This window comes from Nothobranchius furzeri, chromosome 5 (genome assembly GCF_043380555.1).
Source record: "Nothobranchius furzeri strain GRZ-AD chromosome 5, NfurGRZ-RIMD1, whole genome shotgun sequence".
Lineage (NCBI taxonomy): Eukaryota > Metazoa > Chordata > Actinopteri > Cyprinodontiformes > Nothobranchiidae > Nothobranchius > Nothobranchius furzeri.
The window spans coordinates 6,717,520-6,743,553 of NC_091745.1; the positions used below are offsets into that span (position 1 = coordinate 6,717,520).

The window sequence follows — 26,034 nt, forward strand, 5'->3', positions numbered from 1 at the left end:
GCTGTACATACATCTGAATAACTGACGCGCAATGCATTAGAATAGGATTCTAAGAGTAAAAGCTAAAACTCTTTGTTAAAGTTTCTTCTTATTTTTTGTCAAAGGGCAAGGTCAGTGTCACTAGCAAAATAATAACCAATTTACAAAGCAGATAATATAAAATAAAAACATTCAGCTTCTGAAATAACATCATACAGTAGTAATTTTCTTTTTCAAAATGAGTTTAAAATCAATTGAAAACACATGCACAATTTCAATGGACGACATTTCTTACTCTCTTTCACAATACTGTAACACTGAAGGTCTTGCAGTATATCTAGTCTGTTTTACAAACATTTATGGACACAAATAAACTAAGAAATCACTGACATGCATGCTCTTATGCTGAAAGGAGAAAAAAAATCACAGCCATTAATAACAACTTTACATTATAGCAAAAAAAAAAAAAAAAAAAAAAAGACATGAAATGGAATTAAACCATGTCAGCGTGAGTGGGGCAAGACTTTTACGGTGGCGTTGGAGACGGTGGAGGGTCAGGACTGCTGGCCACCCCATTGGCTCTCGACGGGCCTCCTGAGAAGCTCTTCCACGTGCCTCGCAACATCCATGGTGTCATCGAGGTCAAAGTCTCCGTCCCCGTCCAAGACAGGGTCACTCCTGCCACAGAGAACAGAAACAACCACCTGGTCTTAGACCAGCTGGCAGGAAAACACCAACAAAACACACAAACGGTGGGACAGCTCACCGTATGGATTTAGACCATACATTTAGCTGTAACTTACATCGGCTGGTATATTCCGTAGGAGTGAGAGTGATTGACAGGTGCTGGGGAGGCGCCGTGATCCATATATGTTGGGGTTCCACTTGCCGGATCTGGATTAGCTGTAGCAAAGCTGCGCACACACACACACGCGCACACACAGAGAAAACACACACCTGTAGTAAGCTTAGGCTAAAAGCCTGTGAGTCTTTGTTCAGCTGTTGCCTAAGCAACGGTCCTCTGTGTGTTTCCCAGCCTATTCTATATCATTATAGACATTTTTTGTACTGCAGCTAAAAAAAACCATGGAGATAAGCAGGCAGCGCGGCTGGCTAACTAACAGGCCTAACTCTAATGATGAGTGGAAGACGAGCTCGCGCAGGAACCCTGGCATTCCTTAATTGGCCTCCTCCAACTGCAACAGCTAACTAATAGCTGATCTGAATTCAGGATCCGCCATTCAGTGATTAAATCTAAATGTTTCATGTTCATGGCAGTGAAGGAAATTGTAGAGAGGCCGAGCAGAAATGGAATAAAAAGAGGATTTAACCGGACGACGGGTACTTACTCGGGCACTACTTGTTTGATCTGCGGCTTGACGTAACCATCCACTGCTTTAGCTTTTAAACAAACAACAACAAGTAGAGGTTTTGGCCATTCAGCACAAAAACGCCATTACAGATTTGCATTTGCCTCGACACATTTCACAGGGTGCCACTTACAGAGCGGAGGGGTGTAGTACTTGGAGAAAACCTCATCTTTGGCTCTGTCGGGGTAAAGGAACAGGAGGTGATTGAGATCGCTGATCCGATCGGCCAGAGAGCGAATGGAGAAGTCTTTGGTTGTGTACGGCATGAGGTTCCAAACCATCCTTTCACCTGAACAAACAGCGGGAGCAACATTTTGTTTCAGATTAGAGCAACATGCAAACACCAATAACCATACCATACCACTTTATTTGAATTGGCACCTTTTTACACAGCGTGTCTGCGCCCCAGAGTGCCGGACAACAAGGATAAGAAGTAAACGACATCACGGCAAATTAAGAGAGCAAATAAAAACTATATAAAGCAAAAACATTAAAACCAGTAAAAGAATAGCTCAAACCAACCATAATACAATTTAAGGAGTTCACAGATTTAAACGATCATAAAACAGTAAAGAGTCATACGTAAGCAAGGGCATAAAAGTGGGATTTTAGCTTTGCTTTTAAAACTGCCACAGAAGACGCTTGGTGCACCTCTAGAGGACATTCCCTAGTGCTGGAGCTGCACACACAGCCACCCCTTTTCTTGTATCTTTATTTTTGGGAATAAACCCTAAAAGCTCTCTTGTGAGTCATACTCGGTGGAATAAGAGCTCTGGCGCTCTTGTTTCAGGAAGTAGAAGTTAGCTGGAGGAGTGGGGGGCAGAAATAGGGGAAATATTTGGAGTTTGACTCATTATTATTCATGATATGCAGACAACTCCGGGTCGGAAGAGAGGTCCTATCTCAAGTGGAGGAGTTTAAGTATCTCGGGGTCTTGTTCACGAGTGAGGGTAGGAGGGATCGGGAGATCGACAGGAGGATTGGTTCGGCGTCTGCAGTGATGCGGACGCTGAGCCGATCTGTCGTGGTGAAGAGGGAGCTGAGCCAGAAAGCCAGGCTCTCGATTTACCGGTCGATCTACGTCCCAATCCTCACCTATGGTCATGAGCTTTGGGTAATGACCGAAAGAACGAGATCGCGGATACAAGCGGCCGAAATGAGTTTCCTCCGTAGGGTGGCCGGGCTCGGCCTTAGAGATAGGGTGAGGAGCTTGGACATTCGGGAGGGGCTCGGAGTAGAACCGCTGCTCCTCCGGATCGAAAGGAGTCAGTTGGGGTGGTTTGGGCATTTGGTCAGGATGCCTCCTGGACGCCTCCCTGGGGAGGTGTTTCAGGCATCTCCTGCCGGCAGGAGGTCCCCGGGTCGACCCAGGACACGTTGGAGAGGTTACATCTCCAATCTGGTCCGGGAACGCCTTGGGGTCCTGCCGGAGGAGCTGGTGGAGGTGGCCGGGGAGAGGACGGTCTGGAGCTCCCTAGTTGGGATGCTGCCCCCGCGACCCGGACCCGGATAAGCGGAGGAAGACGACGATGATATGCAGACATCTCACCTCTGATTGGATAACAGCAACACGACTCTACCACTGACTCGGTTGGCTCTGCAATGTTGATGTTTTATCTCCACAAATAACACAAGCCTGGAGGAGTTCTTCTGTGTTGTGGAGATGCTAATGCTAACAGTTAGCTTCCACTAGCCGAGACAAGCTCTGCTCCTTTCTTAAGGTTAAATCTACAACAGCCTTCCCCGTCACGAGCCAAGATGGGCGAGTCCAGGGATGCTAACGTAACATTATGACGTGCTAATGTCGCTGGCTTTGCAACTCCAAGTTTCTCATGCATTTTGAATCAGAAGCTAATACAGCAAAAAGGGTTGGAGGGTATTTTCACGTTCAGCCTGCAAGTTAAAAAGAACAAGAAAACATAGTTTGTCCATGAACCTGTTTTTAAATTGCTACGGGTGAATTTTGAAATAGTCATAGCTGCTTATTTACTCATCTGGAGCACTGGAATAATATCGACTTTCATTTAAATATGTCAGTCTGGACAACCAAAGACTGAAATGAGTCCATCTCAAAGGCATAAGTTAGATTTTTAAGAGGATGGTGTGAAATGATCACAAGTGGATCCGGTGTATTTTACATTCAGCACGACAACTCCGGTTTTCCTCACGCCATCCCAGCTTAATAAGAAATAAAGCTAAAAGTTCATCTGTGTTCACGGAGCTGTGTGGAAGTTTGTTAGGAGGCAGGATTTTGTTGTAATTGTTCCGGGCTGACATTTGCAGACAGAACTAAAACAAATGCAGTTACTCAGGCCGCTGCATCCGCTCTCAGCAGATGCTGCTAGCACACCAATTAAATGCTAAAAACAACTGCTCAGAATCAAACCGAGGTAAAAAAGGTGCAAACAACACAACGGAAGAAACTATTTCATCTGATCAAATGCAGACTGGGCTTTTCACATTTCTCTGTGTAACATGACATCATTTATTTAGACTGCACTGATTCCTGATGAGCTTGTTGTCCTACACGTGTCATTTTTATGCACATCATACCTGCTTTGTTAGGATTTTCTGCCACCCATGCAATTGTGATGCCTCCGATCTCAGAGTCGCTGAAGCGTAGAAGAAAGGTACCGTTGGGTTTGGACATGAGCATATCCTGAGCCTGCTGCTTGTTCACAAAGCCTAGAATTGCTCTACAAAGAGAGGATTGCACATAAATAGAAAAAAAAAATCTGATTTCCCCCATCACCGCTGCGTTTCATTTCTCTGGTTGCCATGGAAAAACTAGAAAATGAGCTTGAGTTTACACATTAGGGCAAGAAAATGTTTATGTTCACAGAAAGATGTTAAATAATTGTAAAAAAAAAAAATAAAGAAAGAAAGAAAATAAAATAAAAAAAGATGGAGCTGTGCTTGAATTTTTCTGATGTGCCACAATTTACAACCGGACATTAAACCCGGCTAACAGAAAACCTCAAAAAGCCTCCCTACCCGTCATTCCAGTGAGGTTTGAGATGCTTTTTTGTGAGTTCCATCACTCCGTCAAACCACTGCCAAAATGTGAAGTTCCTCCCTGGCAAGCTTTCCTGCAGACAAACACGAGGAACACGTGTTCTCAGAAGAATGCAGCATTCAGATTTCTCTTCAAACGTTGTGTTGCATTTTCTAAAGTCGACCACTTCCATTAATGTGGAAAAAGAAGAACTCATCCATGATTCACAGTCGTCCCATTTATGTTTCTGATTTGATCAAGTTTGTAACAGAAGGAAGTAATTGCTGTGTGACAGGGAAGAGCTGCTCATGCGTACGTATCCCAGATGAACACTTGTGAAATGGGAGAAACATAATCTTGCAGTTGTCTAATAAGAATAATGTTGTGTGGTGAATGTGAGCACGTTTTATGCCTTCAAGCCAGAAGATGAGGCTCCGGGCATTTTTCTTTGTGGACAAACAGGGTCATTAAGATGAAGAAGTAGCCACCAATGTGCGTTCATTCTCAAGTTGACCACAGAACAGAACAGCAGCGATGCTGCAAATGAAGCAAGACCTATTTCTATGCATGAACATCTTAACGATAGCCAATGCTTTCCAGAAAACCAAGAATGTGGTTGAAATGTTTTATGGAGTGTGGCTTGTGGGTTTTTTAATGCATGAATGGGAAAAGACCTAATTGCACCAGGACAGAAATCCATTCATTAAAGCTGAACGTAACAGATACAATCTTTTCTAAAAGCTGCATGATGCTAACCCTGTTAAACTGTGACCAGGTCATCGTCATGCTCCGGTAGTCGTCTGGGTTGTTGCTGGTGCTGCTGAAGGCCTTTTGAGCCAAGAAGACCAGGTTCTCCTCAGACAGGCCCCGGTTACTCTGAACCTCGGCCTTGTACTTCATGTTGATGGCTTCACACAGCTGGGGCCAAAGAACCTTATCTGGCACGAGGAAAGGCACTCGACCCTGCAAACACATCGAGGACAGCTCAGGGTTCAGCTGAAAGGACTAAACACGGAGCAACATGCAAACATCGTTATGAATGAAACATTCAAACAGGAGCTTCTATTTTAATGACTATCATTTAAAAGTTGGTTAATATTACTCATTAGTAACCATCTATGGGTCATTTAAACTTTTACTCAGTTCATTTTCTTTTTGAAAATAAATTGATATGTTGATTTTAAATTTATTCTATTTCTAACCTTTTGATGACTTTACCTATTACCGTGTTAAAATCATGTAACGTGTGTAGAGAATTAAGATTAGGACGAACAGTTAAATAAAATAGCAGTGCTCAAAGTTTCTAAAATATATAAAACGTTTTCTCACCGCCTCTGCAAAAGCATTGTCCCACAACACGGTTGCTGTTGCGTTATTGTCTTGGCTACCGTGAACTATCACCACAACTGGAAGTGATAACGTCTGTCCACAGCAAGAAAAAAGGTCGAGCCATTAGATCAGAATCAAATAACCATAAATGATGCAAACACTGAAGAACTAGACACTGTCCATTATCTCTACAAATACGGTTGCTGAGAGGAAAAGTTTAAGTTGCATTATCATTAGGACCTGATGCATAGAACGTGCAGCTAACGCTAAAGCTATTCGGGAAATAAACAATGCTACTTTCATTATTGTTGTTGTTTTACCTTCACTTGAAAGACGAGCTCATTACTTCCAACACTAAACTGAGACTCAAACAGAATGGTGAACTTCTCTTCTGTGACCGACTCGGCTCCTCGTCTGTCCGATCGCTTGATCCTTTTTAAAGACTGAGTGAAAGATGGGGTCAAAGAAAACAGAACCACAGGTTATTGAGCTATCAGCACACCTGAGTCACATTTAAATAATCCAGAGGACTCTGGAGGACTGTTACTAACAACATGAGAGAGGGGGGGGGGGGTCTGCAGGAGTGTGTGGACCACAAAAGGACGGTTCTGAGCCAAATCTACCTGCCCCTTTATTAGGTACACCTGTTCAACAGCTAATCAGCCCAACACATTGCAGGGCCTCAATGCATTTGAGCATGTGGTGAAGTTCACACCAAGCATCATCATGCATACTGGGACTTTTACCTACAACCATTGCTAGGGTTTACAGCTAATGGCGTGAAAATAGAAAACTTCCAGTGAGCATCAGCTGTAAGAATGAATGTCTTGCTGATATGAAAGATTAGAGCCGAGGGTCTGACACACCAATCAGCTCCAGCTTCGTAACACATCCCCCAGAGCAGGCGCCCTGGTGTGTAGCACCACTGTTCAAAGGGTCAAACAGCCTGGATCATTTGCACATCCACCTGCTTCCATGACATACTGTTTTGCCCTGCTTGGTCACGGTCACAAGACTCTTGGGTATATCCTGCAGGGTTTACAACTACGATGAGGGCAGAACATCCTTTTGGTGCTGCGGGTGAAGGGGGTGGGGCCTAACTGTTGCAGAACCCAGATATGGATCAGGCCCAGAAGAGTTTTGAGGTCACATCAACAACTTTTTAGCTTCTCCTGAGCCGGTACTGAGGTGCTGCATGAAGAGGTCCATGCCACTGAAGACTGCCATAGCCAGTAAGAGGGTTTCACTTGGCTGACTGTTTTAAATTCACAACGGCAATTATTTGGAAAATCTTTAGTAGCTGAACATTTCTTATGATTAAATCCAAACAATTACAGGCATATTTCTATTTTCTATATAATTTAAATACCTCATGGAAATCTCCACAATAAATAAATAAATAAATAAATTGTGAGGATTTGCAGAAGAATCTAAGTATCTGATGTACCTCCACCCTCTTTCTGATGATTCCATCATCAAAAGCTAATCTTCTCATCTAGACCATAAAGGCCCCACTTACCATGTTCCTGAAGTGGGCGCTGAGAGTGCCTGTGGTCTGATGGTACTCCATCACACAGTTATTGTTCAGAATTTCTCCACTGCTCTCGCTGAGAAAGAAAGACAATTAAGGCGTGAGTCAATTAGCTCTTCCATCTCGTAGGACGGATTTAAGTGCTGAGGATTGTATTCAGTGAAATCATCCAACCATGTTGGTTCTAAGAATGATGTTCTTCTTTCCCGTGTAACTGGAATGTGTTACTATCTCCATCTCCATCTTCTCTCTATCAAAAACACTCATGTCTCTGAGCGTGTTGTTCACGGTGAATAATACACAGATGGCTCCACCGTTTACCCCGTTTCCTGTTAGCCGTCTAGATCAAGGACCCCCCCCCCCAAACCTCAGCTGATTAAATACCAACTTTATACAGACACACAGAGTTATATAACTCTTAAGCAGAGTTTTCATTATAACATTGGGTGTATTATTGAGACTTTATCAATGTAATTCACACACAAATATTAACTTGGTAACCTCACAACCACAGACCAGATTGTGAGGACCCTCTGGTCCACTGGTCTAGCTGACCTGGAGATGGTTAGGATAGTGTCAGCAAGTTATGATGAATGTGGAACCAGACTGTGAAACAGGCTAAAAATGGATTCTGTATCCACCCCAAAGATTCCTCTCAGGCATTGTTAGAGTTCCAGTCATGTTTCTGTGCCGAGGTCGGGTTAAAATACACCCTGAGACTTAATAATCCTCATAGAAAGTCTGAAACACTTTATTTTAATGTTTAACATAAAGCCTTTTAAACACACACACACACACACACACACACACACACAGGCAGAATGAGAAAACTTACTTCCGTGTGTTTTCATTTTTCAGAAGGGCCTTGGCTTGCTGCTCACTAATTATGGTGGCTTTGACCTGTGGAGGGTTCATGTGCACGTTTAACTTCCCTCCCACTAGGAGGCGTACTGTGGCGGCGAACTTGGTCTGGGTTTTTAGAACCTGAGGAGGCTGTTTCTCAATGATGAAGGTGCTGGGGACACAAAAGGAAATACCATTAGAAGGAAAGCATATAACAAAGCCACGCAGATTAGCTTGATTACCTTTAAAGAAGCTAACAGCATGTAGAAGCAAATCTAGCTCTGCTGCAGGGTGGACTCTGCTTCTTTTGGATTTAGTCATTAATCATCAACAAAATACATGAGAACTGGGTTTCTGAAGCACTTGATGGGTGAAGACTTGTCCAATATTCACACCAATGTTGTTTTTTTATTAAAAAAAGGAAGAATACAAGCTTGAAATGTGTGTATTATCTGTAATGCTTCATTTGAATGCATCGAGGCTGTGTGGCATATGATCAAATATTGTATCTAGCAACATTTTTTCCACATTTTCATATTTTACCTAAGAACGTGAATATTACACAGAGGCCTTCAAGACAAACATCATCTTTAGAGACTAGAAAAGGTTGATCAACTACACAGCAGCTTGGTGAAAATGTTGACCACCACCTGTAATTTATTTGTGCTTCTCTGATATTTACAGAGACATTTCCTCAGACTTCTTCAGGGTTAGACAGTTTTTATTTTGGGGTTGGCAGCAGTGATAGAGCAGGTCTTATTTCTTGAAGTGGCAAAGATGGTGCTGTTGATGAATGAAAACAGGAAGCAGCGTCTTGACCAATCACAAGCTTGCGGTCTCCGTCTCTTTCGACGGATGGTTAAAATTTGGGGCATGTCTCAGTCTTCCTCGGCAAGCCCGTCAAGGGCTCTTGCGTTGACGCATAGTGGCGTCGCGTGTGCCCGTTCCGACGCAGACGGAGAAGTATAAATTAGGCTTTAGCTTCTTGGGTTAGCTAAGTTAGCTAGTAGTTCTACATTGGTTCATTTGTTCCAACCGGAACAGCCCCACCCCTTTTTCCATTTTTGGATTGTCTGGGTGGGACGAGACATGTGACACAGTCAAAATGGTGGTGGTGGGAAACCCCATTTTATTTCAAATACATGTAATTTGAACCTATGGACATTTTTTCAGCGCTTTGTTTGTCCATTTGGACCATGTGAAAGCGCTTTATAAATAAAGTTGATTTGATTTTTGTCCGGTATATATGCCGATGGTCCCAAAAGAGCGGCCCACCAGTCTGAAGTTGAAAGTGGAATATTCTAGCCACAGGGGGCAATAGCGGCTGGGTGGCCTTTAATCAACTCTGTAAATGATCATTTTAGCACATACTGGCTCAAGAAAATGATTTAATATCATTAAAAAGTTGCATAGTATCCCTTTAAAGAAACAGGGAAAATAAACATCAAATATGTAAAACAGCATCTGAACGGTGTACTATGGTTTCCAGCTGATAGCTTATTAGGAATCACCATGAAAGGCTATTTCATGTCAACAAAACTTTATTACCTTTGTTATTTTTCAATTATCAACTAAAGGAATTGCAATGAAACACACGTGTGTCTGGAACTGTTCAGTAACTCCACCGAAAAGGAGTGAAAAAGCAGACGTCTCCATCCAAACTTAGATCGCCTCACAGCAATCCTGCATAAACATCACCACTCAGAGTATTTTAATTATAATGCTCTGCTGCTCGGAAGCAAAATGTCAAAAGAACAAAGAAGCGACTCAAGACTTTTGCACAATTCAGTCTTTATATGTGACATCCATCTATACTTTGGCTTTAGTGAATTCACAACTTCAAAAATGTCATTTTTCTTATCTCATATAATTTGGTTGTTTTTCAGTAGAACCCAGTTCTAGTGTATTCTGACACTGTAACACACACAGTGTACCAAATAGCCATGGTTATGGGTTAATGATAAGGAACACCCTGCAGCTTTTTTAGGTTCGACCGATCAGCCTTTGAAAAGGACCTTTATTGTAAACGTGAACATTAGAGAAAGGTCATTGGTTAATAATCATTGCTGAGTAAACTTGCCAACCTAGCAATTATTTCCTTTTTTAAATGCTGAACTTCCACTCCTGTCATTTCAATGGTGCCCAAAAAAAAAAAAAAAAAAAAACCCAAAAAAGGAAAAGTCAACAACAGCAGACACGGCCAAAAGAGTAGTCCTCGGGGCTCAGGGAGAGCTTAGAAGCAAAAATATTTTGTTGTCAGGAGCCTTAAAGGCTTCTGGTCTGTAGCTGAACTAAGTGGTGATGGGACGACAGCACTCTCCCTTTCCCAGTGTGAAAACTTCTGGGATTTGGGGGGAACCTGGAGAGAACACTGCTGAAGAAACAGTGCATTACTGCCTGGACACAGACTCATCAGCAGCCAGTCAGAAATTGCTGTGACAATGACATGACTTCCTTGTGCGTTACTGGTCCCTGTAGGGACCCTCTTAGAAGACAGCGGGAGAGGATGCTGTCAGAAACTTCAGAGTGCTTGTGTTCAGAAATGCTGGTGGGCTAAAAGACCCTGGCAGATCTGCCTTTGGGGACTACTATAATGGACTGAAAGAAGTTGCATGTGCCCTTGCGTTCACAATGCATACTGTCTGTCTCTGTAGACCTCTTTAGGTGGATTTGTGTCCTCCGCTTTAGCTTCAGGCACTTTTATGCGCCGGTCTTTCTGAGACCTCTGACAGCACCAGTCTGTTTGGCTGCTCTACGCAGAAACACCAGTTGCTCCTCTGACTTCTAAGTGAGTTAGTCATATGCCGTCACTGATAATGGCTGAATGAACTGAAATAGTAAACTGATTTGTGACTTCACTGGTTGAAAGAAATCATTTGATGGATAGAATTTCCTGAGAAATTCAGTTTTAGACACGTGTCTTCCCATGAGCTGACCTGAGAAACCACAAAAGCCAACAAAGAGCTCAACTGACCAAAACTGATGCAATAAAATCTTCCTTCTTAGAAAATACTTGGCTTAACTAAACTTAAAGAGACACCAACCTGGTGACCAGTGCTGAGATGATGTCTGTGATGGTGCTGTTGAGTTCATTGAGAAGCTCTTCGATAGGTCCGGGTATGGGCAGCTGCTGTCTGAGGTGCTCGGCTCTCCGAATCTGCTGCCTGTTTTGCCAAATGGTTTCAGCCAGCTTCTCGCACCTGACATGTGACCAAGAAATGTTTTGTTTCATGTAAATGGTTAAAGTTTTTGCTTATTCAAAAAGTTCGACTTAAAAAGGAACAAAGATTAAAAGATGAGTTAAAAACACCTCAAAGTTCAGACAGAATAATTGATATTCAAACTAAAAAGATGACAGTCAATAAAAACACAAGATTAGAAGGCAATAAGACAGAAATGTCAGCCCCTGTAGGTCTCTCTCCCGTCGAGATCCAATAATCTTTGGATATAAACCCAGAGGTGGATGGTTGGAGACTAATAAACCCATGATCCTTCACTACATGAGGGCATCTAGGAGCTATGCTCTCAGCAGGAGGTGGAAAAGAACTCACCAGGACTGAAGGATGTCCAGGCCTCCCTCTGGTGGGCCCCCGTTGCCTGCCAGCTGTTGCCGTCTCTTCCACTGGATCAACTCGTCATCCAGGATGACCGTCTGCTGCTTCCTCAACAGCTGCAGTGTTTTCTGGTGCTTCTCAGCCAGGTCCTGCCAGCAAAACAGAGCAGAAAAACACCACATATAGGTATTTCATCGACCCTTCTCTGAGTGAATGCTTATCCAGAACACTCGAGCGAGTTTAAAAACGTGAAATGCTTTTTTTTCTCCCCACCAGCCGATATTTCTGTAGTGTGTTGGCCTCTCTTGTAAGCCATGCCTCCACAGTGGCTCTCTTGCTGAGCAGGGCGGGTTCTCGTAGCTGGCGGTCAGCAGGGGGCAGCGTGGCAAGGCTGGTCAGCTGAGCTGGGGAGGGTGTGGACAAGTTAAACACTGACACACACACAAGGTAGACATTTTTAACCTGTGGATGAATACACAACAAACTTTCTCCCCTTTGGGGAATAAACTGTTTATCAGGAAAACCTCTGCTAAAATAGCACAGATGTTGAAAAAGTGCAACGCTGTTTACTGCAACTCTGTCTGTTTATGTCAGCTCCCGAGGGGCTTTTCATCACTTAGCAACAACACACTTCAGTTAGCCGATATCAGCATATCCACTGATTTTCTATATTCAATTTTATCCCGACTGTTTCAATTTATAACAATGATAAACTGCTGAGTTTAGCTAAACATCAGTCTACATATATGTGTGTATACCGTATATAATCTCCCTCTCTCTCTCTCTCTCACTCACAATAAATAAATGTATTTTTTTTCCACCAGCTTAATCAAAGCCAGTTGGAGTTTCATTTCGAAATGTTACACTTTGAGCGCTACATAATTTTCTACCCTGCAGCCGTTCATTTCCATCTTACATTTAAGTCGGTCAAATACTGAAATTTTGCAGCAATTTGGAGCAACTACAGAGTATCTGCAGGTTTAAGGGAGCCAAATTTAAGACTTTTTAAGACCTTTTTTAAGGCCACTTGGACCAAATTTAAGCTAGTTTTTAAAATTAAATTTAAGCTATAATTTCCAGCTATTGCCTGGAACTGGTGGTAACCACGCCACGAACGTGGGATTAGCCATCCAGTTACCATTAATGTTGCACTTCCCCATGGCGCAAACTCCCACTAGCGTGCTCATCTAAAAATAGCCCCCTTTCACAACCAACTGAATGTGTACGGTTCCGCTTACGCCAACATCGTACACAAAACTTGCTGAACACTAACTAGAAATTCCCGAAAATTTTATAGAAATAAAAGAATCTTGTTTATTGGGTCTTTGATAATTTAAGACCTTTGGAAACTGTATTTAAGGATTATTTGTCATTTTTAAGGATTTTTAAGGCCTTAAATTTGAAAAAGCAAATTTAAGACTTTTTAAGGATCCGCGGATACCCTGAGGGGGCGAATGGTCTGGCCTTACCCTGGATGCGAAGGCTCTCCTGGTACTGGATGATGAAGTACTCCTGGTTGTGCTGGAGTTTGCGCAGGTCGTTCTCGGTGTCCTGGGTGAGCAGGCGGAGCTCCTCAAAGGCCTGATTGATCTGTTGATATTTCTGAGACATGCTGTCCATCATCCCTCCCACTGGAGAGCTCGACTAAAAAAGTTTGAGATGAACAGAGATAGATAGGTTAAACATGCGGGACCAGTAAAGTTGGTTTTCCCATTGTATGATCAGAATCTGAAAGTGACCAGACTGGATTGTTTAAGGAGTGCATTGTTGGCCACTGGTGAGCTGATATTTAGAAGACATCTCTGGGGTGATTATGAGGCCGTTGGCCTAGCTGGCAACAAACTTCCCGGCGAACAAGAGCAAAGACTGTGACGACACAGAAAACTGAGCTGGAGGAAAGCACGTGCTTGCACAGTCTCACTGCGTGGTCACCTAGGAGCACACTGAATGCACTTTGGAGCAACAATAGCTCAGGATAAACAGGATGGAATGTATTCACGCCAAGTATGGAAAAAGACTGTGTTGTGACAGAAAATCAATTCTCCACAGGACTCGCTGAGGGTCAGATGTTTTACACACCACCGGCTCCACCATTTCATAACTGCATTTCATAAACTGTGACATAGTAGCGCTTTTGATCTATTCCATGTGGCTGAATTACAGCGGAGAAAACCCAAAGGTTTGTTTAAAAGAGAACGTTTTACCATATGACTGAAAACATCATCTTTATAATCCATCACTTGTAAAAACAAAGGAGACGGAGAGCAGTTACCCAATTACCCAATTTCTGAATCAAGCTCCATTATGTAGTCCCCTTTCTGTTACTGGGCTCGGTTCAGTATATAAAATGAATATTGCATGGGGTTGTGTTTGCAGGTGATATGACATGTGACTCGCATCCCCGTGTACCTCACTCACATTTGTGGCCTCTCTGATGAGCCTCTGCTCGGTGTAGAGGATGTGTTTGATACATCGGACCAGCTCCAGAGGACAGCGGTCATACGTGCTCTGAAAGGGAAGAAACACATGAACCGTGTTAAGACCCAATAAGCTCCTGACGAGTCGGGTGGCCGCGGCAGAAAGGACACAACAATTTAGCTGATTCAAAAAAGAAAAAAAAACCTTATCATCTGCGGCAACACTGGGGACACGCTAAAATCCATCAGCTTAATGAGACGCAGCATGGCACACTCACTAGTGTACACATACAGCTAGTTTGTTACTTTTCTGCTCCAAATCACAGATTCACCTTTTTTATCTTTTGATCATTTTACAAATGTTAAATTGTAATAATCTTCATTGGTTTTGGAAATGACATTATGGTTGAAATGGCTTTTCCTATTAAATTTCATCAGCATTTTGTTTTGTTTGCATTTGAGTTGGGGGAGGAACTGATCTGGAGGCAGGGAATTTGATCATAAATAGCAGCGCTGGCTGGCTACCTTAGAACTCACTTGGGCTGTTCTCGTTTTCCTCGGAGAGGATACAACCTGTTCTGAAAACACAGTGTGTACTATGCACTGTTTCTAAGAACTACTGCGAGGCAGGCAACTGAGCTGAACAGTTGAGCGTCTTAAACACGCACCGTCTTGTTTCATTGTAAGCAACTCAAGCATTCTGCTGACGTCAGGTGAGGTAGAATTATTTTCTTTGGCAGCACGTATTTATTTCTGTTCATTTTTTTAGTAAAATATTTTATACATTTTCATAAATGAAAAAAATATATATATTTGCATTATTTGCATACATTTACTACTACTTTTATCTTGAGTGCATTTTAATTGTATCTTTATAAAATAGAGAACAACTCAAACAGACTGATCAGAACAGTAAATGTTCCACTCATTTTAAAGAAATGAGTCAGAGGAGGCTGCAGGTTCACTTGACTAACCAGATTGCCCTGTTGTTTTGACATCCTGTAAAATTGCACAAGTTGACTATTATAATGAAAAGTTAAGAGAACTGGAGCAAAAATTGAAATGCAAATCAAAATAAGCAGCAGATACAGGAATAACCTGTGGCCATTTCCAGGATTTCAATTCTTAAAAAAAACTGCCTTTGAAAACAATCTGAATGTGTTTATTTCTTGCATAAATCAAGAAATCAATTTTGTAATGAACTCTAGCAAGCTGAGTTAGCTAACTTACCTTGAGCTGGTTAGCATAGTGTCCCAGTTTGATTTTAAGCAGGAAGCCATCCTCTCCAACCTGGTGCTCAGCCTTGTTTTGCAGCTCTAGAATCAGACTGTCCAGGAGGCGCTTAGCCTTAAACTCCTCCTGTGGGTTTTCCAGATCTATTGCATCCCTAACGACACACAAACAGAAAACCTTAAAGAAACATGGACTTAAGCTAAATAGAAGTTAAAAACACATATTTGAATTAATTAAGGAGTTTTAAAAGCCTAAGTTAAACTCACCAGAGCTGACTCTCTAACCACTGTGAGAGATAATGCCGTACTTCAATGGGGAAGTGCTGACCGTACAGAGACTGCATCTGGTGCAGAGCATCTCCCTGAAGCTGCTGGGCCTGAATCCACACTGCCATCTTCAACACCCTGAAGCTGCAAAAGAATTTCACTATTAAGTGCAGATCCAAGAAGACAGGTGCAACATTTAACAATCAATTTAACAATTTAACAATCAATTTAACAATCAATCAATATCTTTCCTGCGCAGCATCTGAGAAGGGGGAGAGCAGATAAAGGCGAGTCCTGAGAGGTAAGTCTTAACTGGTAAGGTGCAGAGAAAAGACTTCAATCAATCAATCAATCAATCAATCAAAGCTTTATTTATAAAGAAAGCTTTGATTGATTGATTGATTGTTTCCTCTCATCAGTTAGACAATAGTGAATTGTTCAGTAGACAGTTTCGGTAATCCCCTCCCTGAATGTTGACTAGAAACGAGCTGAGTCATCATACCTTCTCGTTGGGTTCCAGTAATCAAAAATCACCCATTTATATGAGCAAATGCACGATGAAAAGATGTTACTGTGATTATGTTGGAATTGACCTCATTCCAAAAGATCCAGGTGTAAAGTAATGTAACTCAAAGTCTATAAATGGAACTGGTTCTTATGCCACTATGCTGTGATGCACAGAGGACGGTTGACCAAGTTGGCAGTCACAATGTGAGCAAGGGGTGGGCCATATGATGTTGGATTATAAAGGATTTGAATGTGTTGAAGGTCTACCAATAGAATTGTCTGTAGCTCACAGTCTGCCAGAAAGACTGAAGATGAGAACCTGCTGAAGGATCATTTCCACCAGGGAGGTTTTAAGTGCGACTCCCCCGAAGACTCTAGAGCGTGTTCATGAAAGAAAAAAAAAAGCTAAGAATGTACACTGCCCAGCCAAAAAATAAGTCATCACATTTAGTTTAACTAAGTAATGAGGTATGAGCCTCCTACTGGATAATTACTGCTGACATCTTAACCCCAACTGGTAGTGGTTAGACGGATGTAAAATGTCACGGTTTGGATCACATCACGGTTTTTACTCATGGATCGGATCGTTTCTGGATCGGCAAAAAGAAAAAGAAAAGAAAAAAACAAATAGCTTTGCTCTCTCCCTTTATTTTGCAGAACAAAAAAATAAACATTTTCTGCTCAATTTGCAACTTGCTATAAAAGAAAGAGATCCGTACAGATCAGGATCAATGATGATCCGTTGCATCCGTACCAATTGGTGCAGTGAGTTGCTTCTCATTTCTTAAACAACCATGTGGAAAGACATGTCTGGTGGTTGTTGAAAATATGTTAGTCGGTTTGAGAAGGGTCAGATCGTTGGCATAAAGCAGAGAAACATCCAAGGAGATTGTAGAAACGACTAAAACTGGGTTAAGAACTGTCCAACGCATTATTAAAAACTGGTTTGATGAGTCCAGATGGACCCTGTTATAGAGTGAAGGTGCATCAGGGTAAGAAGAGGGGAAGATGAAGTGATGCATCCATCATGCCTAGTGCCTACTGTGCAAGCCTGTGGGGGCAGTGCTATGATCTGGGCTTGCTGCAGTTGGTCAGGTCTAGGTTCAGCAACAGGATGTGCACCAAGATTGAGGTCAGCTGACTACCTGAATATACTGAATGACCAGGTTATTCCACCTTCCCTGATGGCACGAGCGTATTTCAAAATAACAATGCCAGGATTAAATGGGTTCAAATTGTGAGAGTGGTTCAGGGAGCATGAGACATAATTTTCACAGATGGACTCGCCACCACAGAGTCCAGACCTTAACCCCAATGAGAATCTTTGGTATGTGCTTGAGAAGGCTTTGTGCAGCGGCCAGACTCTACCATCATCAAGATCTTGGTGAAACATTAATGCAACACTGGGTGGAAATATCGAGGGGAGCCAGTTGAGGTGGCTTGGGCATCTAGATAGGATGCCTCCTTGGTGAGGCACGTCCAACCGGGTGAAGGCCTAAAAGAAGACCCAGGACATGTTGGAGAGTCTACGTCTCTCAGCTGGCCAGGGAACGCCTTAGGATTCCCCCGGAGGAGCTGGCCCAAGTGGCTGGTGAAAGGGAAGTCTGGGCCTCCTTGCTTAAGCCTGATTCATGCTTTTACGTCAGTGCGGAGACACGCAACGCCATTATCCGTCCTTGTGGGCCTGCTGGAGAGCCCCGCAAGGATGTACGGAGTCAAGCTCTCTTTTCTAAACATCTGTCTGTCGAGACAGAGAACACAAACTTGTGATTGGTCAGGGCACCGCTGTCAAAACATAAAGAGAGCTGAGAATAACTAGCGGCAGACACGGAGAAGCTTGACGAACACCGCGCAAAAAAAACAACCTCTAAAAATATGAACGTTTAATTCCCCCGTGACTTGAGGAGTGAAAAGATACGCAGCAGGCATTTTATTTATGGACGGAAATGACAGGAAGTGTGGGTTTAGAGGTGAGGAGCGCATGAAGAGGTGGAGGAGAATGAGAGGCAAATTTGTCCGTGTTAAAAAGTCTCTTGTATACAAAAAAAAAAAAAAAAAAAACACAATATAAACACACTATCTTGGACCGATACATGACAGGATACCACAGAACAGCGCTACGCCCTCTGTTGTCCTGGCGGGGAATTGCTTTGCAACACTCCCCAGGAGACGGAGAAGTATGAGAGCAAAACGTCTCCGTGCGTGCGTGTCTCTCCCTGTTGGAGCCTATATTAATGTCGATGGTTGGAGCTGACGGAGAAGCATGAATCGGTCTTTAGGCTACTGCCCCCTCGACTCAACCCCGAATAAGGGGCCGAAAATGGAGGATGGGTGGAAATAAATCTGGTGACATTGCAGAAGCTTATCAAAACAATGCCACAGCAAATACGTACCGTAATCAAAGCTAAAGGCGGTCCAACAAATATTAAGTGGGACCTTTTTTTTTTTTGGTGGCAACATTTATTTTGGCCAGGCAGTGTATTTTGTGAATGATTTCCTCAAGCTTTGCTCTGCTAAAATGAGTTTACTGTGAGCTAGTGATTAACACCACAATTATGTTAAATGCTGGCTGTTCTGGTACATTATTATTAATTGTGACAGTTAGCAAAAGCCAGCTAATAATGTCTAGTTGCAGCTATAACCAACCATCCATCCATTTTTTTACCCACTTATCCACACTGGGCCATTGGAGGCTGGTGCCTATCTCTAGCAGCCTTCAGGTAAGCAGGAAAGGTACACAGACAGCTCGCCAGTCCATCGCTGGACAACAAAGAGACACACAGGACAAGCAACAAAGCACACACACACACACACACACCCCTAAGGAAAATTTAGAGAAACCAATCAACCTGACAGTCATATTTTGGACTGTGGGAGGAAGCTGGAGTACCCGGAAAGAACCCACGCGTGAACCCAGGACCTCCTTGCTGCAAGGCAACAGCACTAACGACTGTGCAGCCGCTTTAACCAGTCCTGCATAATCTATAGTGCATTGTTTGCATACTAAATAGCTAAACTTTTAATTAAATGTAACGCTTTCCTGTTGAGTGAATCTTGTTAATGCAGCTTAATAAACAGTTTTCTTAGAAACTTCAGTGTTATGTTTTGTTTAGGAGGAACATGCCGTTGATTGCAAAATTGCACAAACTTATTGAAATTTATTCAACAATTACTAAACTTTCAATAATATCAAATAACTTTGTCCTTTGGGTGAACTGTTATAGGAACATGGAAAAATGTTTAAAAATAACATTTGGGACGAAGTTATGCAAATCCTGATAAATCATGACCGATTTGATTTCACTGCAGAATAATATGTGATTAGCAAATTTATAAATATGTGTTTGGCAGATTGCCAACACTTAGGGTATATTACATGTGTCAGTGAGTGATACAAGTGAGTTTTGATCAATGGAACCAGCTAACATCTAGCATAATTTATCTCATTGGTGATTAGCCTGGCAGAAACACAAACATCTTTTTTTCTGTCTAGTCCATGAACACAATTACCAAGCAGCAACAAAATATTCTACATTCCTCATGGTCTGTGAACTCACCATCACTAAGTGCTAATTTACACCAGCAATAAAAGATCTTTGATGAGGATGTTTGAAATTCTAGAATTATGATTTTCAGGTTACTTATAAACAAACAAACCAAAAAAATAAACAATATTTTATTTGAGAAAAAAAACTGAATAAGCAACAACCATCTTCAGCAGGACAGAGCCAGACAAGAATAAGAAATCACTCATCAAACTCAGAATGAGCATATCTAATTCTCCTCTGGTGTATTACAGAAAACAGCAGCAATATTACACAAAAACCCCTGCTCCTGCATGTTACTTGATCCTTCGTATTACTGTCAAAACTCAAGATGTTCAGCCGAACTTGTCCTTTCTAGATTTTCTCCCACTTGACATGAGGTGTGATCTCAGGATAAAAAGACAACTCCTATGTCTTAGTCAAGCCCCCACAATGCAACTCTAAAATTGAGGAAAACCCGGAAATGAAATAAATTGCAGTTCCACCCTCATCCGCTGGGGGCTGGTGTCAGAAGCGAGCAAATCCTCATTGACTCCCATGTTAAAAATACCAATTTCACAGCAGAAATAAGCATGTTTACAGCCTGGTACCAAAACATGTTTTTTGTTTAAATTATCTAGTTTACACTCATGACAACTCTGAGGGGGGTGAATTTTTTTCTCACTCTTCTGTTTAAGTGTATTAAAAGCCTAAAATTCTGTATAATTAATGAGCATCAGACCCACGTGACCACAGAGCTAGCTCCGTGGAAAGGCCTCAGTAGAGCCTCGGTCTGGATTGGAAACTGCTCCGGCATTTTGAGTCTCTGCGTTTGTGTATTCTTTTTTGGATATTATTTGTGCAATTGTTGGACAAAATGACTTGCTGTGGCATTAATTGCACTAACAGAGCGTCCAAGAATTCTCCAATTCATTTTTTTTGGTAAGTAAAATCATATTTATGTATTTTAGGTCACTGCCGAGCTGAGCTTAGATTTTAACATGTACTGTTTAACCATGAAATTTAAATGTAATAGGGTAAAACCCAGTGCATTTAACATAATGCTGCACTTTAGAAAATGGGTTGAAATATAACATGTTGGTGGAGCTGGGTTCCGACTATCGGCTTGTGGAGCTCTCGGGAGACCAATGTTTTCCACCCGGTTCTCCCCTTCCTGCAGCCCGGCACATCTCTGTCTGATCGCGGCTTCTGTTTGATGCGCCGGGCTGCCGGCTTGTGGAGCTCTGGGATGGAAACCTTTCCACCCGGTTCTCCCCAGCGGCAGCTCTGCGCATCTCAGATCGCAGCGGCGCTTGTCTGCTGTGCGGCTGCCGGCTTGTGGAGCTCTCGAAGACCTCTGTGTTCCACCCGGTTTTACCCAGCGGTCAGCCCGGCGTATCTGTGACTCAGAAGCTCTGGTGTTGTGCACAGTTAACTTGTTGTTAACGGTTGCTACCTCTGTTAGCTTAGCTCCCACCTCCGCGTTAGCTTTGGGTTAGCTTCAGGTTAGCTTGTAGCTAGTTCGACCGGGTGTCGTCAGTTGATCCCAGCCTTACAGCCCCACCCTCAGCTCCTCCTCTCTTCCCTTTTTTGGAATTGTCTGGGCTTGACGGAACCTTTGACGCGGTCAAAATGGCGGTGGTGGCCACCTCCCATTTGGCCTCAAAAACGTGATATTGGAGCCTATGGAAAGGAGATGTCCAGTATATTTATGTTGACGGTCTTAGTTTTAGAAAAGTGCCTCAAATGCTAGTTTTTGGCATCAGTTTCTCACATCTCTTTCCTCTGAACTCACTGATAGTTTGAAGACGCTCAGCAGCTATAGTGTTATTCCCTGTTTGTGAGTTAGTGTTGGGTCACTGCTACTTGTTTCCAGTTAAAGCACCCCCCTCACTCTTCTCAAAAGAGGCAGAGTCACTGTCAGTAAAAGACAGAGAGAGATTAGTATGTGGGAAGCTTGTGGTGTCAATTTGAAGTGTGTGTGTGTGCAGAGTACCGTATATTTGGATAGTGTTTGTGGTGGCAGTAGTTCTGCTTGCCAGTGTGTGCATCATTTGTGTTTTTCTAAATGCATAAAATCAACATGTAACAGCTTTCATTTTGCACAACAACAAAGAAAGGGGAGTTAAACCCGCGTCATAAATCTGACGCTCTCCGTCATGTTTCTTTCACTTTTATTTCTCTGAAGCCTACTTCTGTTATCTGAACTGTTATTCATGCTTCTACAGAGAAACATTTATCTTTACTTTAGATCTGACTTCTTCTTGAAAACTGATTGCTTTCAGTGACTGAGATGCAAAATAACGTGAAAGTCTTGACATGGTTTTAGAAAACGAATGAGAAACAAAAAGACGCTTCTTCAGAGAAAAGGGAAAAAAATTAAGTGGAGTGTTGTGGAGAATCTCATGACTTACATACGTCACTTTCTTTCAGTCTAATGAGTTATGACCCAGCTAACACATTAGTTTAATCCAAAACTGAAAAAAATCTCATGTGATTGAAATCTAAGTTGGGTTGTGTAACATGACATAGTCGTCAGCAAAAATGACTACACCCCCTTTAAAAAGTATTAATTTAATCAGTAGCTCAATGAACAAAAGAACAATTTCCAGAATTTTCACAAGGCTGGGTTTTACTGAACACTTGTTTAACTCCATAACATGAAACTAAGGATAATAATATAACTTAGATCACAGAGTCTTCTGTTTTACCTAAATTGATTAAAGCAAAAATGAATACACTTTGCAACCAAAACTACATCTAGTATTTTGTATGACCACCGTGATTTTCAAGGACAGCACCATGTCTTCTAGGCATGGAATGAAACAGGTGGTGACATATTGCAACATCTATCTTTTTCCATTCTTCAAGAATAACCTCTTTTAGAGCCTGGATGCTGGATGGAGAGTGATGCTCAACTTGCTGCTGCAGAATTCCCCACAGGTGTTCGATTGAGTTCAGATCAGGAGACATACTTGGCCATTTAATCACCTTCACCCCGTTCTTCTTCAGAAATGCAAAAGTAGCTTTAGATGTGTCTTTTGGATCATTGTCGTGATGGAAAAGTGAACAATGACCAAGTGCAATGAGTGACGGCATCATCTTCTCCTTCAGTATAGAGCAGTACATTGTTGAGTTCATGATACCATCAATGAAAGGCAGTCCTCCAACACCAGCAGTACTCATGCAGCCTCACATAAGGACACTGCCACCACCATGCTTCACTGTAGGCACCATGCATTTCTGTTTGAAATCCTCACCTTTACAATACCATGCAGTTTGGAAACCATTAGTTACAAAAACAGTGATCTTTGTCATCACTCCAGAGTAAAGAGTCCCAGTAGTCTTCATCTCTTTCAGCATGAGCCCTGGCAAATCCTAGGCGTGTGTTTTATGCATGGGCTTTAGGAGAGACTTCCTTCGTGGACGATACCCATGCATGCCATTCCTCTGCAGTGAAGCGCCATATGGTGTCACAGGAAACAGTCACTCCAGTTTGGCTTTCTACTGCTTTAGCTAACAGCAGTGAACTTGCAAGTTGATTTTCTTCAACCCTTCTCATCAGAAAAGGCCTGTTCATTTTAATTTTGTAGTCTCAAGTGTGGCTTTTCTCTTAAGACCTTAATTGGGGTGTACTCATTTTTGCAACATGGGCTTGAATGGATTTGTTAGGAAAATCACTTTTTTGTGTGTGAAAATTGAGAAATCTTGTTTGCAATCAATGGCCCACATTTGTGGGAGTATTTTGCAGTACATCTCATAGAAAATTCTGAGAGGAAACCAAAGGTTTTCTGACAAATGGTATACACTGATTACTAGACAACCTGTTCTACCTCCTGAGGTACTGCTGCTCTGCAGGTATCTAGACTTATGTCCATTTACATGTGTTCTGTAGCCTCTGACCCTCTGTCTAATCCACTAAATGCTTCTGATAGCGGTTTCATTTTAAAAGTCCAAACTAAGTCATGCTGTTAAAATGGGCATCGTCTGTATGAGCAGCCCTCATCTTAGTCTTTTGATCCGTGATTCCCAAAAATGCTGTCAATAAACCGTTGAAATCTCACCCACAGCACCTGGCAGTTGATTTAAAGAGCTTGCAGTACAACAATAAAACAGCTCTTATAGTGTTAAAAATAATCTCAGACAACTAGAGCTGCTCAATTATGAAGAAAAAAACAAAAAAACAAAACAAAAAAAAACAATCTCTTAACATGAGTTCCAGTACATAGCCAGAACAGAAAACACAATTAATCATCACGATTGAGCTCAGAAACCATTTTCCTCTTCGGCTGGAAACACATCAAGAATGTCAAAATAAGAGCACCAGGAGACAGAAAGGGTGTCTGCGTAGCCCACAAGAGCGTATGTTAAAACTTACATTGGTTTTCCATTCATATTCATATATTTGAGCTCCACAAATATATTTGATCACCAAAAGGCTTTGCTTTTAGCCTGGCCTGCCAGACTCGTCAACTGTTTAATTCTGCACAGAGAAAGAGTCTGGCTACTCACAGGCAGAGAGGCACATGAGGGACGGGACTAGCCAGCTAAAAAATAACCAATCATAAAAAAAGATGGAAATGCCAACTGTACCGCGCGGCGATGTAGTTTTTTAGCTGTAGTAAGAAATGGCGTCTGACTACGGTGCAAACATCTTTCTTTAGAAGAAAGGCTTTTAGCGCTTCTACTTGTTGTGGTTTTAAAGACGTGTCCAAGTCATTTAGAACAAAGGAAAGAGCTGCAGCGAACTCCGCTTCAGTCGCCACGCTTATGACAAACTCGGCGTTATGGTGTGTGACGTATGCTTCTCAGCGCTGATTTGCTAGGTTAGAATTCTCACGGGGTGGGGTTATTTGAATAGGATAGTTCCCAGACCCTTTCTCTGTGCAGAATTAAACAAAGAAGGAGTCTGGCAGGCCAGGCTACTTTGCTTTAGCTCTAGGTTTTATGTCAGTTCTGTATCTAGAGTTCACGTGTAAGATGACTGCAGACAGATTTGTCAGCTGGTGGCAGAGCTGCAGTGTTTTACAGGCAATTACCAATTTTCTTAGTAAATGAGGAAAATGTACTTTCATCATACCAGAATCAGCAGAGAAGACCAACAAAAAACTCCCATAAGCCCTTAAAAACATTTTTACAACATTCAGAAATAAGTTTAACACACAAGTAGACGCCAACAAATCAAACAAATTTTCTGCTTGGTTAATGAGTCCAATAAAAAAAAAGGACTACTCTGCTAAATCTCTTCCTGACACTCGCAGAGTACAGACGCTTCTGTTTTTGCTCCCTTATCTTTTTTCCCAAGGCTCTTTGTCCTGTCTGCCCACAGAGCGCTTCTCTGCATTTCTTCAGAAAAACCCTATTTTTAACCATGGATTTGATAAATTGGTCATTCAACGCGATTGATAAGATTTTTTCAACAATGAGAACGGAGCAGGGGGCTCCCACATGCCCACAGGGGACACACCCGGCGAGGTATATGCTGGATTCCTGGAGGGAATGGAAGATCATCTGCCTCTCCCAGCTGTCCATTGAGGATGTCAAAGACGTGTGGATATTCAGCCTGATGATCACTGGATTTCTCCTGATTGGAGTGGGAGGATATCTGGTTTTCTGGAAATTTGGGAAGACGGGAGCGATTGGAGGGCGACCCGCACCCACGGAAAGCACCGTCCGTGTGGAGACTTCACAGACTGGGACGCTACTCGAGGTGAATCGTAAGCTGGACAATGTTCTAGCTGCGATACCGGTATTAGTGCGCAAAATGGATGTCATCTCGGAGAGGGTCACCGGACGGTATGGACAAGTTTAAAAACCCAAATTGGCTTCATTGAAGGACTGGAATGATCAGTTTAAAGACTGAAGGCAAAGAGGAAAATTATCTCAGCCTGACCCAAACAAAGTCTCGTTATCCGAATCTGACGCCCTAGCAGCCTTGAGAGGCTAGCAACAAACCCCAGCCTGGCGAGGTCATCAACCTGCAGGAGTCAATGTGCTCTGCGCTTCTTCTCCCAAGATCTCCCTCCCACCTGTGGCTACAGTGGCTGAGCGCCATAGATTGCTTCTCCCGCTTGGGGAAACAGGATCCCAGCCCCCCCACCCCCCCGCTATGTTGTGTTGTATGAAGTCTGTTGCATATCTGTGAGGTGTTTTTTTGCAGAGCAAAGCTGCCCACCTGGTGGGAGGGTAGCTGTGAAGTGCCTTTTTTCCCCTCCTCCCGAATCAATTCCTCATGTTACCTTCTTATTAAGGTACCGCGACTCAGGGTTGCGAATGACCACAGTCACCAATTCTTGTCATGTGTCTTGCCCATGTTTGTCTGATCTCTGAATTGTGTGTACTGAAACTCTAATTTCCCTCTGGGATTAATAAAGTATCTTTGATTGATTTGATATAAATGCAGTGAAACTTTTAACTTGTGATAATAACAATAGAATAGATTTATATAGCTCATTTTAAGGCAAACTACATGGTACGCACAGCTGT

At 42.5% G+C, this 26,034-nt stretch overlaps 1 protein-coding gene across 2 annotated transcripts in view; it reads right to left on the bottom strand.

The window, feature by feature from the left end:
- Positions 1–418: 418 nt before the first annotated feature.
- Positions 419–26,034, bottom strand: part of stat5a (signal transducer and activator of transcription 5a) — a 104,938-nt gene continuing 79,322 nt past the window's right edge. For both annotated transcript variants that reach the window (XM_015948650.3, XM_015948649.3), the window contains 18 exons: positions 15,518–15,661; positions 15,249–15,405; positions 14,020–14,109; positions 13,071–13,245; positions 11,875–12,005; positions 11,599–11,750; positions 11,092–11,247; positions 8,040–8,219; positions 7,193–7,280; positions 5,994–6,116; positions 5,674–5,766; positions 5,101–5,307; positions 4,344–4,438; positions 3,903–4,045; positions 1,483–1,638; positions 1,329–1,380; positions 783–893; positions 419–657 (listed from right to left, as the gene is read on the bottom strand). In XM_015948650.3, coding sequence (XP_015804136.1) covers positions 534–657; positions 783–893; positions 1,329–1,380; positions 1,483–1,638; positions 3,903–4,045; positions 4,344–4,438; positions 5,101–5,307; positions 5,674–5,766; positions 5,994–6,116; positions 7,193–7,280; positions 8,040–8,219; positions 11,092–11,247; positions 11,599–11,750; positions 11,875–12,005; positions 13,071–13,245; positions 14,020–14,109; positions 15,249–15,405; positions 15,518–15,645 — 2,361 coding nt within the window. In that variant the 5' untranslated portion in view covers positions 15,646–15,661 and the 3' untranslated portion in view covers positions 419–533. The remainder of the gene's footprint in view (positions 658–782; positions 894–1,328; positions 1,381–1,482; positions 1,639–3,902; positions 4,046–4,343; positions 4,439–5,100; positions 5,308–5,673; positions 5,767–5,993; positions 6,117–7,192; positions 7,281–8,039; positions 8,220–11,091; positions 11,248–11,598; positions 11,751–11,874; positions 12,006–13,070; positions 13,246–14,019; positions 14,110–15,248; positions 15,406–15,517; positions 15,662–26,034) is intronic.